This window comes from Peromyscus eremicus, chromosome 3 (genome assembly GCF_949786415.1).
Source record: "Peromyscus eremicus chromosome 3, PerEre_H2_v1, whole genome shotgun sequence".
Taxonomy (NCBI): domain Eukaryota; kingdom Metazoa; phylum Chordata; class Mammalia; order Rodentia; family Cricetidae; genus Peromyscus; species Peromyscus eremicus.
In genome coordinates this window covers 83,230,028-83,243,762 of record NC_081418.1, presented here as the reverse complement: position 1 = coordinate 83,243,762, position 13,735 = coordinate 83,230,028, and the positions used below count along the sequence as shown (strand labels likewise).

The window sequence follows — 13,735 nt, the reverse complement described above, 5'->3', positions numbered from 1 at the left end:
TACCTTGTATTGGCCTCTCCTATCAGGCCCTTGACTCTGTCACAACCACATTTCAAGCATCACACTTCAGCCACCAAGGCTTTCTTTCCTGCTTGCTTCCTCTTCTTTGACTCCAACAAACCTCTGACTCCATGAGAAGGTATAAGTCTCTGATCCTACAACCCTCCTTCTCTCTTATCTACAACTGTGAGAAAAACAATTCTGTTGTTTCTAGCCTCCCAGTCTACAGTACTTTATTTATTATGGCAGCCTGACTACACAAGATGAGGATTCAAATCTCCTGTAATTCCCAACTTAAAATCAGAACCAGCTAGGCCTAGTGGATATGCCTATGTTCCCAGCATCTGGGAGGCTGAGGTAGGAAAATTCAGAGCTTAAGGCCAACTTGGGCTACAATGAAAGACCCTGTATCATAGCCCACTCTTAAAAAAAAAATCCCAAAAGTCCAACTACTAAATCAAGCCAAACAAACCACTCTTATTTCTAGCCTCTAATCTCTTTCTTGCGTCTTTCTACAACAAAACTCCCACAGTATCAAAGCAGTTCTCGCTGGAGTCACTGTTGACCTTCACAATGACAAATAGTCAGGGTCAACTATCACTCCTGCACTTTGTGAAACATACTCTTTATGTGGCTTCTGAGACACCACATTTTCCTGATTTATGTATTCATTCATTTATTTTTCCAGAGGCAGGGTCTCTCTAAGCCCTGGAAACCCTTATATCCCTAGCTGTCATGGAAGTCATTAATGTAGACTAGATTGGTCTCGAACACAGAGGTCTACTACTTCTGCTTCCTGAGTACTGGCACTAAAAGCATGTGCCACCATTCTTGGATATTTTCCTAATCCCGCCCCCCCCCCCCCCACAGCAGACAGCAACTATTGCAGAAAACCACAGCCAATTAAAATGCAGAGGACAAGAGACCAAGAGATCATGTGGTAACCAGCCCCAATCACTACATCTCAATATAACTCCTAAGGCTCAGGGATCATTTCAGAAGAGGAAGTGGAAAGATTGTAAGAATCAGAGGAACAGGAAGTTTGCTGTGAGATTGTGTCTCCTAGAAATGTCAGAGAAGCCACATCCCTGAATTCCCATCAACATGGCTGTCTAAACAAGACCTGGACAATAACAACACCAACAGACATGGTAACTTGGAAGGCAGAAGCTCGGAGGGCCTCAACCCTAAATAAAAAAACGACCAGCAACTGGGGAATGCTGGGAGTGGGAGAAAGTCTTCCCAGGGAAATGAGCTCCACCAACCCCTCACACTTGATTATCTAATACCAAGTGGTCAGCCCTGAAACACAGAAGTGACTATATATGGAGTGGACAGGTTGTATTTATGTATTTAGGAGAAAGAGGATACAATTAAAGAAAAAAAAACAGGCCATGAATTTGAGAGAAGAAGGGGAGAAGGTTAAGTGGGAATGCCTGGAGAGAGGAAAGGGACTATGGGAGATTATGTAATTATATTATAATTTTGAAAAATAAAAAATATAAAAAATTATTTTTTCACTCAATTCTCTGATCTTTCTCAGTTCCATTTTCTGGTTTTTCTTCATCTTTCTTGCCTCTTAAAATAGTCTTCCCTATGTTTAACTAGTTTGGTGATCTCGGCCAGTCTCAAAATTTTAAACACTCCTCTGTGCTGGCAACTCCAAAATTTTTATCTCTGGCTCTAGGCCTCTCCCCTGAGGTCTGGACACACATGTCTGAATACTATAATGAAGTTCCCTAACAGGCTCCTTGGTATATCAAAGTTGACATATCCAAAGTCAAGACTATCCTGAGACCCCCTCAAATGATTTTTCTTACTGTTATTATTTTTTTGCATTGGATATACACCCCTGGTACACAGCAGACTGTAAAGTTCACACTGGATGAAAGAGCTGAACACTGGTTTCAGCTGAGCTGGCTTCAATTCCTAGGTAAACTCTAGGAATTCACAGGGGTTATTTGCCTGCTTTAAAGACCGTGCAAGAGTCAGGCGTGAGGGTGAGGGTGAGGGCTCAGCTGGTAAAGGTGCTTGATGCCGAGCCCAGCATCCTGAGTTTGAGTCCTTGGGCCTGTATGGTAGCCAGGGAGAGTTAACTCCTGAAGGTTGTCCACTAATCTTCAAATGTGTGTGCTCAAGCACACACTGCAGGAGCACACACACACAAAACAAACAAACAATAAAATTTTACATCTTCTTAGAAGACCACACAAATTCCAACTATGCATAAATCAGTACATTCCTGGCTAGGAATATAAGGTACAATTTCACTCCTTGCATTGCATTTGATGTACAATATGCACAAAGTAAAACCATAAGTTAATCAGGGAAATAAGCTAATATAAACTCATTTGAAATCTCTCCAAGCACCATTTGTGAGGTGTTGTGGTATACCCTGTGATCTCAGCACTCAGGAGACAGAAGAATCTCCAGCCAGCCAGTCTGGGCAACATACCAAGTTTAATGCCAGCCCGGACTACCCAGTAAAACCCTGTCTAAAAAAGCAAACAACACATAAATGTAATTACCAGATTATACATTAATTTTCTTATTTTGGATTTTAAAGTGGTAACCCTTTATCTTATTTGTGAAAATAAAAACTTCACCACATAATTTTAGTTTACAAATCAAAGGAAAAGACCAGCCCAATTCCTTTTAAGCTTTCTACCTGTTCCTGGAGCTGGTCTGGAACTCTGGAGGTCAAAAGATTCTCATCCCCCAGCTCCTGAGCGCTCTGCCGAGTGTTAAAAAAAAATAAAACAAAACAAACCCTATAAAATCCTCTATCTCTCGTGTTACAGGCTAGGGTGTGTGACAAGTTGGCAGTAACATACTAGGGGGGTGCACTTTGACTCCTTCCTATAGCATGTGTTCTAAAGGGAGGGATCCCTTATGCCACAGCTGGAATGGAGCAGCAGCACCGGGACAATGCAGACCTGAGGTTCCGGAGATCACCTAATTTACAGTCAAGAGGGATGCTCACTGCCATCGACCGGGAAAGCAGCAAGTAGCCAGACTCTTGCGAAAGAGCTCCAGCTGAATGCAGGGACAATAAAGCACAGAGGTGACACAGGCATCAGAACAGAGAGATGAAAAGAGGGGGAACAGAAAGGCATTTATCTCCCCATGAACGCACTATTTCAAACAAGATGAAAACCCTCTAACTTATTCAAGAACTGAAGAATTCACAGGTAGGGCCTGGAAGTCACTGGACACACCTCCACGGCTCTGCCTTTATTCTTCTCAAAGTTTCACTCAGTTGGACTTTTTTTTATAATTTTTATTTATACATTTATTTTGCAAAGTATATCTGTTTCATGCCTAAAGCTGGTGTCTTCCTCAGTTGTGCTCCATTTTATTTAAAGTTCTGGTTTTTTTTTTTTTTTTGAACAAGATTTATTTTTAGCTGGGCTTGGTGGTGCATGCCTTTAATCCCAGCACTCGGGAGGCAGGGAGATTTCTGTTGAGTTCCAGGCCAGACTGGTCTACATAGTGAGTTCCAGGCCAGCCAAGGCTACATAGAGAAACCCATACCTCCCCTGCCCAAAACAAAAATATTTTTTTTTGTGTGGGTAGTATGTGCATCCATATGTTTTGCATGTGTAGGTCATGTTTGTGGGTGCTTGTGGAGCCAGAAGGCGTTGAAGCCCCTGGAGCTGGAGTTATAGGCAATTGTGAGCTGCCTGATGTAGGTGCTGGGAACCCAATTTGGGTTCTCTGGAAGAGCAGCAAATACTCTTGAATGCTGAGCCATTTTTTCTGCCCCTTTACTTCGCTGATAGAGACAGAATCTCTTTTGGAACCCAGAGCTTGCCAATTCCCTCTAGTCTGTTTGCCAGCTTGCAGAGGGTGGGAAAGGGGAGGAGCATGGTTCTAGTCTTCACACCTGCCGAGCAGCTGGTGTCTTATCCACTGGGCCATCTCCCAGCCCCTCGCCTTGTTTTTTAATAGGTAAAATAGAGCTGTTTCTCTTAGCTCAATATAACACAAACTGCCCGGTCATAAAAACAATCACAAACTATTAAAGGCTCACAAGACAATGTATCGTGACATCCAGGATGAATTTCAAGCTAAGATCAGCTGTGCCAACCGATTTGTAACTGAGGAGGCAAAGAATTCACGACTCGCTAGAACATGATCTCTAACTGCTTCTGGTAGCCCTAGCTCCTTAGCGCAGCAGCGCATCTGTCTGGGATTGCCAGCAAGCACATTCCAAACCTTTCCTCCCACAGAGGTCTCTGCCTCCGACAGACTCTCACCCGTCATTCCCATAGCTCTCCATCTCTTCCTAGCAGGCACTTTCTGTTTGTACTGCATGCTCTTCCTGGAAAGCCAGGACCCACTTTTCTCTCTTGTGAAAATGACAAACCTACATGGCATTTGCTGTTCGCCATCCCTTTCAGGACAGCTCGGCAGGTAGGTGCCACCCCTTATCAGGATGGCACATTCAGAATTAAACCTCTCACCCAACTTCTTCCTCCTACTTCTTCCTCTCTTCACATTACACCCATTCACTTTGCCACCTAACGGGTATCATGGACCTCACCCCCACCTGCTCTCTCACCCTCTCGAGACATTACGATCATAGCCACGTATTCCTGATTCTGTTTCCAAAGTTGCCCTTAAGTTTGTCTCTTCATTACCCCTGCCCTGGCCCTAGACTTTCATTTTCATCAAAACATCGTAAAAGCCTGTCTGACATATTTTCTGGCCTCAGGACCATTTCTTCCCATTTCTGATGAGTTTGAGTCCATAGACGAGCTCTGATTAACTTCTGCTGTGCCCACTGCTTTGCAAGGGACAGAATGCTTTCACAATTTAGCTCCTGTGTACTTTCCTAACCTCATTCTGTCTCTGCTGCCAAGCTAATCCCCTCTCCTCACACCTCTCTCAACCCATGACAACACACACACCCCCAGGGGTTTCCAGCCCTTTCAACAAGCTTCCTTTGTTCATTCAATTTTCACCCTGTCTTCAAATATTTCATTTGCCAAGTGCTTAATACTCCATTAATTTTCTTTATATTTATTTTGTTTGTTGCGGGGGGGGGGGGGATTCATGTGCCATAATCTGAATTGCGGATGTCAAAGGACAATGTACAGGAGTTGGTTCTCTCCTTTCACCAAGTGGGTTCTAGGGATGGAGATCATGCATCAGGGTTGGCGGCAAGCTCCTTCACCTGCTGACCCATTTTGGTCACCTACATTGCCCCAGCTTTAAAGAAAATATTTAAAACTAGCCTAAATATTCAGCGTTTCTGGGAAGAAAGAAATATAATTATTATTATTGAAGGTTTGACATAATTGGAGCTCAAAGCAAAGAAGTTCACTCTTTTGTGTTTGTCTGTTGAGACAGGATATTTTATAGCCTCAGATACACTGTGTATATAGCAGAGGATGGCCCTGGATATCTAGTCCTTCTGCCTCTGAGTGCTGCGGGGATTACAGGTATGTGTTCACCACATCTGGCTTTTTTTTTTTTTTTTTTTTTTTTTTTTTTTTTTTTTTTTTTTTTTCGTTTTTCGAGACAGGGTTTCTCTGTGTAGCTTTGCGCCTTTCCTGGAACTCACTTGGTAGCCCAGGCTGGCCTCGAACTCACAGAGATCCGCCTGGCTCTGCCTCCCGAGTGCTGGGATTAAAGGCGTGAGCCACCACCGCCCGGCCACATCTGGCTTTTTAATTAGGGTTTTCCTTATTAAATGTCTCATTCCATTACATTATTTAAATAACCTATAGTCCATGGATTCCCACTGGATCTCAAAGATCCCTTATATAGATCCACGGTGACCTGGGAACTCAGGCTTGGAAACCCTGCTAAGTTCACTGTAAAACTCCCACTGTGCCCTTGCTTGTGTGATTCTGTGGCCTATTCTGACCAAGAGAGTTTCTTTTTCAAATTAAAAATTTTTAATTTATTATAATTTGCATGTGCACACACGCACGTGTGTGTGTGTGTGTGTGTGTGTGTGTGTGTGTGTGTGCGCGCATGCCTGTGCACATGGATATCACAAGACAACTTTGGGAGTCGTCTTTCCTTCCTCTCTTTCTTTTGGAGCTAGCTGACCTACAAGTAAGCACCCGGTGCCTCTCCTGTCTCTGCCTCCATCTTGATGCAGGAGTGCTGGGATTACAGATGTGCCACCTCATCTGGACTCCAGAGATCAAACGTAGCCATCGGGCTTCATGGAAGCCATTTCATCCCCTGAACCATTTCTTTGGCCCTTGACATTTCTTTGAAAGACATATTTTATTTTATGTGCACGAGTGTTTTACCTGCATGTATGTATGTATACCATATGTATGTCAGGTGCCAGTGGAGGTCAGAAGAGGTTATCAGATCACCTGGAGTTGTGGATGACTGTGAGCCACCATATAGGTGCTGAGAACCAAACCTGGGTCCTCTGCAAGAGCAGCAAGTGTTCTCAACCACTGAGACACCTCTCCAGCTCCACCTGACTCTTCCTATATTCAAGGATTCGATAATATGACAGTGATGCTCCCATTTTCTCCAGCTTCATGCCATTATAAGGATGCCTGACTATCTACTACAATCTAGTTAATTCTGTAAACAAAGTTATTTCTGCCAGACTCTGAGCTTCTCTCTACTCAGTGCCTGGCAGTGCCTAACCTAGTAAAATAAGGAAATGATTATTACACAAATTGATTACATGATGTAAAGGCATTATCCACATCAAACAGAGAGGCTAAGAAAGATGCCAAGAAATGGAACTTGCCTAGAATCACTCACAAATAAGTCTAGGACAGGCCTGGGAAATAGAATACAGTCTTCCTAGCTCTGTTAGTCTATCAACTCCAAATCCGCCCAAATGATTAGTATACTACTGTAATATGCAATTTTTTCTTTCTTTTTTGCTTCCAGAAATGTCATCAAGGTGTCATTTATCTTGTAACCACTCTGATTACGTCCTCAATTTAGCAGAAATGACTTTAGGCCAAATGAACACACAGGCTTCACTGGCTCTGCCTTGATTTTAAAGAACCCTGGGCTCTGACTTAATCTATCTACTGACAGTTAAGTTTGCTGGATTCTGGTAGATGCTAAACTCCTTCATAAAGTCATTTCAAAGGAATCCTGGACTTCCTGTGGACTTCCCAGCAGGTGACAGAAAGCATTATCTGGATTGAATAGTTTACAGATTAGCAACTGTTTACTTTCTGCCCAGTGGTGTAGCACATGCCTTTAATCTCAGCACTTGGAAGGCAGAGGCAGGCATATCTCTGTGAGTTCATGATCAGCATGGTCTACAGAGTGAGTTCTGGGACAGCCAGGGCTACCCAGAGAAACTCTGACACAAAACAAACAAAAACCCTGCTTACTTTAATATTTTCTTCTAGTGAATATACTTTACAAACTATACATACACACACACACACACACACACACACACACACACACACACACATATATATATATATATATATATATATATATATATATATATATATATCTCTGATAGGCCTAAGGATCTTCCACCAAAACATATACAAAGCATGTGTTTTCATACAAAAAAAAAAACAAAACAAAGCAAAACAAAACAAAACAAAACACAAAAAAAACCCAAAAAAAACCACTAATACTGATTGGACTTGATGCCCTAGTCCTCATCTAGGTAAATCCTCCAACAAGCCTCCTATGTTTAAACAGATCCTAAGAACAGCCAGGCTTCAAATGAGAACAAATAATACCTAAAGCTGTCAGCTGAGCTTTGTTCTGATATATCAGCTAGACCTTGAGGAAGCTTAAGCAAATTTACAGGTAACACAAGAGTAACAGAGAGTCCTTTTTAAGACAGAAAACATTTTTTCTAGATAAGATATGGTGGGGCATGCCTATAATCCTAGCACTAGGGAATCTGGAGGGTCCTTGAGGTTTCTGGGCTTCATTGTAACACTCTAAAAAACAACCCAAAACAAAACAAAACAAAAAGCCCCAGCATTTAAGTGGTGGAGGCCAGACGATTATGAGTTCAAGGCCAGCCTGGGCTACATGAGGAAAATAAAAAAGCATTTCTAATTTATACAATGAAACAGTTTTACTCAAAATGGTTACTCACAAATAGAACAGAGTTTTAAAAAACTACATATTTAATTTCCTCCCTTTACATTTATCCCGTACCTTACAAATTCTCCTCTACCACTAGGTACTGTTGTCCTATTTGGTAGGTTTTATGTGTGTGTCTGCTTGCCTGCTTTTGATGTTCCCCATTAAGCCCTAGGCCTCACTCATGCTAAGCATTTGTCTGTCACAGATCTACACCCAGGGTCCCTCAAAGTGTTTTAAAACAACGTGTATAAATAACATGTATAAACTGCTGCTTTCATTAAAAAGGAAAAGAAAAAAGCAGGTGGAGATCCCAGGTGCTTGGTACTGAAGAACCAAGTTCTAACTACTGTTCACGGCAACTGACAGACAGGCCCCTTTGTAAAATGAACACACAGAGCTGAGTTCAAATAAGGAACGGTCTGGTCCCTGTCACAGATATTCAGGGTCTAGGCATCAATTAAGTTGAAGGCAATTGTAGAGAGGAAAGACAGTCCATTTACTGGCCCAAAGTATGTGTAGTTTGGCTTACAACCTGTTTGGGAAGTTACGTGTAAATTCTTCTTTAACTTTTGGTTACCCTCCAGTCTGGAGTGGGAAAAGTGAACACTGACAGGCCTACATGATTGACAGTGCTCTCTTTCAACACAGTATTCAGACATGCTATTTATTAATGGCCTAAAGGGTGTTTAAAACAACAAACAAAATATTATGCGTATGAATTTGAAAATCCGAGGAAGACCAGATTTCTACACCTTTACTTCCTATCCGCTCAGTCAGGGAAAAGGCAGAGTGGAAAGAGAAATAAAGAGGAATTAAGTCATCTTACATTTGCAAAGTATTTGACGTTATCTCATTTAACCCAAAAACTTCTGTTAGCGGGTGAACGGTGTATAGAGACACCAGGAAGAAACGTCAAGTTCAGTAATATTTGTGTTAGGAAGTAGAGAGAACAAGCAAGGCAAAAGGAAATACATTTTGCAATGAGTGTGACAAGCAAGATCAAATTAGTTCTTTATAACTTCAGAACGTCTTTGGTGTGAAATGACCAACCCCTTACAGGAACCAAGTAACACTCTGCAGGCCCAAACCCCTGCAGGAACCAAGTAATACTCTGCAGGAACACTAACATTCTGCAGGCCCAACCCCCTGCAGGAACCAAGTAACACTCTGTAGGCCCAATCCTCTGCAGGAACCAAGTAACACTCTGCAGACCCAATCCTTTTTAGGAACCAAGTAACACTCTGCAGGCCCAACCCCCTACAGGAACCAAGTAACCCTCTGCAGGAACCAAGTAACACTCTGCAGGCCCAACCCCCTACAGGAACCAAGTAACCCTCTGCAGGAACCAAGTAACACCCTGCCGGAACCAATCCTCTGCAGGAACCAAGTAACTCTCTGCAGGAACCAATCCTCTGCAGGAACCAAGTAACACTTGGCAATTCGTTACATGTTAAAATTAGAGCAGGTAATATAAACTCTGCCAGTATCCATAAAATCCAACAGTTAAGTGTGTGATTGAGGTGTTCTTCCCAATTTTCTGTGTGTGTGGGGTGGGGTGGGGGAGGGCATACCATTTATTAGTCTAAAGCTTAGAAGAAAACTGCTACCAGAAAAACAAGCTTACATTTTTGGGGAAAAAAAAAAAAAAAAAAAAAAAAAAGAATGTTTATCCAGTCAGTCACATGCCTGAGATGCAGAATGATCACGTGGAATGCCATGGGTAAAGAGAGGCTATCAAAGGGGAGAGTGAATCTCAGTAGGTCCCATCCGGCTATGCATCAAAAGGCAAAAGACAGACAGACCTTCATTCCCCACCTCCCCCTGTCCGGCAAGTGCCATAGTTCTTCACAGCTGTTTGCGATCAACGCTTGGTTAACTCAGCTCTGTCACTACAGCCCTCCCTTGAAACAAACAGGATATCGTTCTATAATTATGGAACTGATATTTACAGATTTTGTTTTCACTTGTAAAGAGCACTTAGAATAAACTTTTATTAAACTTTGAATATTTATCTCCTGCTGACCCAACTCACCCATGGCTTCTCACTCATTCACACCATGTTGACTTCACACCACCGTGCAGCCCTGTTGGCCGGGGATCACATACTCTTCTCCCAGCCCATTTCCTCTATTTTCACTCTTGTTTCTGAGTAGGAAGAAAGTGGTCCTCCCGACCGCTCCGGACCGACACGCAGACCCCTTCCTGAATTCCATAACCCAGAACTCACAGCAATCCTCCTACCTTGGCCTCCCAGGTGCTGGGATGATAAGCAAGAGCCACTTCAAATCAGAGCCGCCTTATTCTTTTCCTTTTCAACCTGTCTACACAGGCTCCTTCCTCAGAGACTACAGTAAGGAAAGGAGGGAGTGGGGCAGGAAGAGAGTAGTCCTCACCGTTTGCAATTTATTTCCTACTGCACTTAAACTGTTACTGTGCTCATCACCAAGTCTTTCCAGACTCAGGCCTACACTCTACCCTAGTGAGCTATGCTTGTCCTCTCTAGAAGATAAAGGCATCTCCTGGGGCTTTTTCCGTGAGCACTTCCTTCTTCTTATAACTGTAGCTATCTGTCCGGCCTTCCCTCTAGCTCAAGTCATTCATTTCCACCTTCTTGCCAAGCATCAGTCTGGATGTCCTGCATCTCCGAGGCATCAGGACCAATACCAACACCCCTTACCTTTTCTTCCCAGATTCCCTAAACCTCTTGATATTCCTATGTTTGCTGTCATCTTCTGGCCACCAGCTCTCCATCAAGAGAAGAAGGACCAATTTACTTGCCGCAACTAAGATTTTGTCTCAACTATCTCTCATGTTAGTCCCATGTAATGGCATATGATACTGAACTGCTATAATGTTCTTTTAGTATCCTCACCTCGAGCTTCAGTAAACCCTGTTGCTAGAGAAATATTTTAGCATAACTTTTGCTCAGGACTGCCATTCAAGATAACATTTCTCAAACTAATGAGCATATAAATCATATGGTGATCTATTACAATGCAGATGCTTGGTCAGAAAGTTGCGTGGCACCTGACTCTGGAGGTCTAACATGTTTCCAAGTGATGATGTTGTTAGGGTAGGGGCGCAAACACACCACACACACACGACAAAATGGTCTCAGCATAATTTCCAACCCCCCTGCCTCTTGCTGTTTTATGTCCACTATCTATCAGAATTCTACCCATTTTTAAGAACCAAATCATTCTGTCACAGGAATTTCTTATGAAAACCACAAAAGCCTTGCATCACCCATGACACTTCATTTGCACGGCTTCATCTTGACCTCTGGACTACATACTCCTCCCAAGGGCAGGGGCTACCTGCTCAACCTTGGGATCACCAGTGAGTCGTGGGCTCTGATCAGCTTTAGTAAGTACCTGCTGCGGTAGGTGTGTGTTCTAAGGAAAACAAAGTATTTCACTCTACTTCGTGTAATTTACTCTGCACAGCTGCTCCACTCATCCAGGAGAGTCCATACATTGCAAATGTATGAAAATTGTGTTATTTACTACTTAAAAACCTTTTAAATATAAGCATTCAAACGGTGTATGGTGAATTCTAGGACTTGGCTTATTTCTAGTAGTCGCTGTAAGGTTCTGATACTTATTATAACATAGTAGCTACTATGTTACAAACTTAAAATACTTTCTAATTTAGATCTGGCTCTCCCTGTCTTACTTTACCTAATGCTCCTTTATCATTCCTTTTGTTAAACAGTACCACTTTCTCCACACGTGCGGTCTGAAAAATACTTTATCATTAAAGTGTTTTACATTTCTTGCAGACTTTGAAAATTGCTTCAAAACTTGTCTCTTGAATGTGTATGCTTATAAGGCTAAGAAACACAACTGAAATAAACTATGGTAACACCCTTTAAATATCAAAGAACTGCCAGAACCTATACAAGAACCTAACCAGAGCGCTAAAACTTCAGGGTGTTCAAGAGTTGTCGGGAGTGCTTGTTCTACACAACAGATTCCAGGTTCTTACCCAGAAAAGGTCTGGTTCAGTGGAACCGGGGCGGAGCCTAGAAAACTGTCCATTAAACCAGCATCCCCCAGGCAATTCTGATGCAGGTGTTCCAGCAGATCTCAATTAGAGAAACAGAAAATCAAAAGCCCTCGACTAGGAGCCACAACGTACTGGTATATGAAGGATACAAGTAGACATCTCTTTCGAAAGTCCTTTCTCAAAACAGCTGTCGCAACGGTGCCAGTATAAAACGAGTCACACACTTGGGAAGGAGAGTGTAAAAGGGACCAGGAGGATGGCTAAGCCCGAAAACAATGAAAGCGGGGAAGTGGACTTTCCTCTCTTAGCCAGGTGCAGGGTTCTCCAAGCAGCCCTCATCCTCCTTTGAGGATGCTGTTGTCCTCCCACAGCCAGGACCAGGGGAGGCACTCTGATCGAGGGAAGAAGGTGTCACGGCTTTCTGCTTGTCCACAGCCACTCGTATCCCTGCGAGAGGCACCCGGATCCCGGTCCGCATCCTCTCACCTGCCGCGCGGCCGCAGCTCCACGTCGTCGTCCGGCTCCGTCGCGCGTGACTCATGTTCGCCAGCGGCGGCCGGCAGCGCCTCGGCGTCCTCCACGGTCACTTCGGCCGTAGTCACCGCAGGCACCCGCGCGGCCGAAGTCGGGGCGGCCGCTGCCCCTAAGCCGAACGCCGCGTCCGCCGTGGGCGCGGGCAGGCTGCGGGAGCGCGCGGCCGCCGCGATCCCCGCCGCGCAGCCCAGCAGCAGCAGCAGCAGCAGCAGCAGCAGCAGCAGCAGCAGCAGCAACGCGCGCGGCCCAGGCCGGGTGGCGCGCTCCATCAGCGGCCCGCCCCACGCGCGGGCATGGAGACCCGGCCGTCGGCGCCCGCCCGTCCCGCCGCTCGGAGCCTCGGAGCACCGCGAGCGCGCGCCACGGACCCCACCGCCACCTCCCAACTTCGCGCCGCAGCAGCAGGGCTGCCGGGCCACGTCTCAGCCACCGCCACCTGAGTGACAGCCTTGTGCGGACATCGCCCATTGAGTGAGCGGTCCGCGCTCCTGCTCTGCGATTGGCTGCGCGCCCTGCCACTCCGAACCAGGCGGACGCGCTCCCGGTTGTCAACATCATGCCTACCAATTAAATTATAGTTTTGCATGTGGAAGCCCGGCCCTTTTCCGGAAGCGATGACCAATGAGAAATGGCCCTCCCCAGAGTCCTCTTAACCGATTGGCGAACCCTTTCAGTTCCCGAATGCCTTCTCTGGAACAGATTGGCCTGCGCTGCTGTTGGCCTCGCCTCTCAAAGTGTGGCGCTGGAGAAGGCTTGGAGATCATTGGTGCAAGGGCATGCCCCTCAAAGGCCTGAGCTAACTGCTTCCTGATTGGTTGGAAGCGGCACTTAGTACGTGGCCGATTCTGACTGTGAAGAGGACGGTCCCCAGTGAAAGGGAGAGTGGGAGTGAGTCCCAGGTGGCCGGGAGGCGGCCGACCTTAAAGGGACAGATGCTTTGGCTCCTCCCAAGCCGGATCTATTTTGAAAGAAGAGGGGTGGGGGGGAAGTGACTGCACAGGTCATGTGCCCTTAGGTGGATAGAAGAGAAAAGACGAGTTCAGAAGTTGTCCAGTTAGTGGCCAGCACGGTACTAAGAATTACAATTACAGCTTTAATAGAGATGACAGTGACCTGTAGAACAGATAAC

General features: G+C 44.7%; 1 protein-coding gene across 1 annotated transcript in view; it reads right to left on the bottom strand.

The window, feature by feature from the left end:
* Nucleotides 1-12,875, bottom strand: part of Eif2ak3 (eukaryotic translation initiation factor 2 alpha kinase 3) — a 68,333-nt gene extending 55,458 nt beyond the window's left edge. Inside the window, exon 1 of the mRNA XM_059257928.1 lies at nucleotides 12,559-12,875. Within this exon, the coding sequence (XP_059113911.1) occupies nucleotides 12,559-12,875 (317 nt within the window). The remainder of the gene's footprint in view (nucleotides 1-12,558) is intronic.
* Nucleotides 12,876-13,735: the final 860 nt, after the last annotated feature.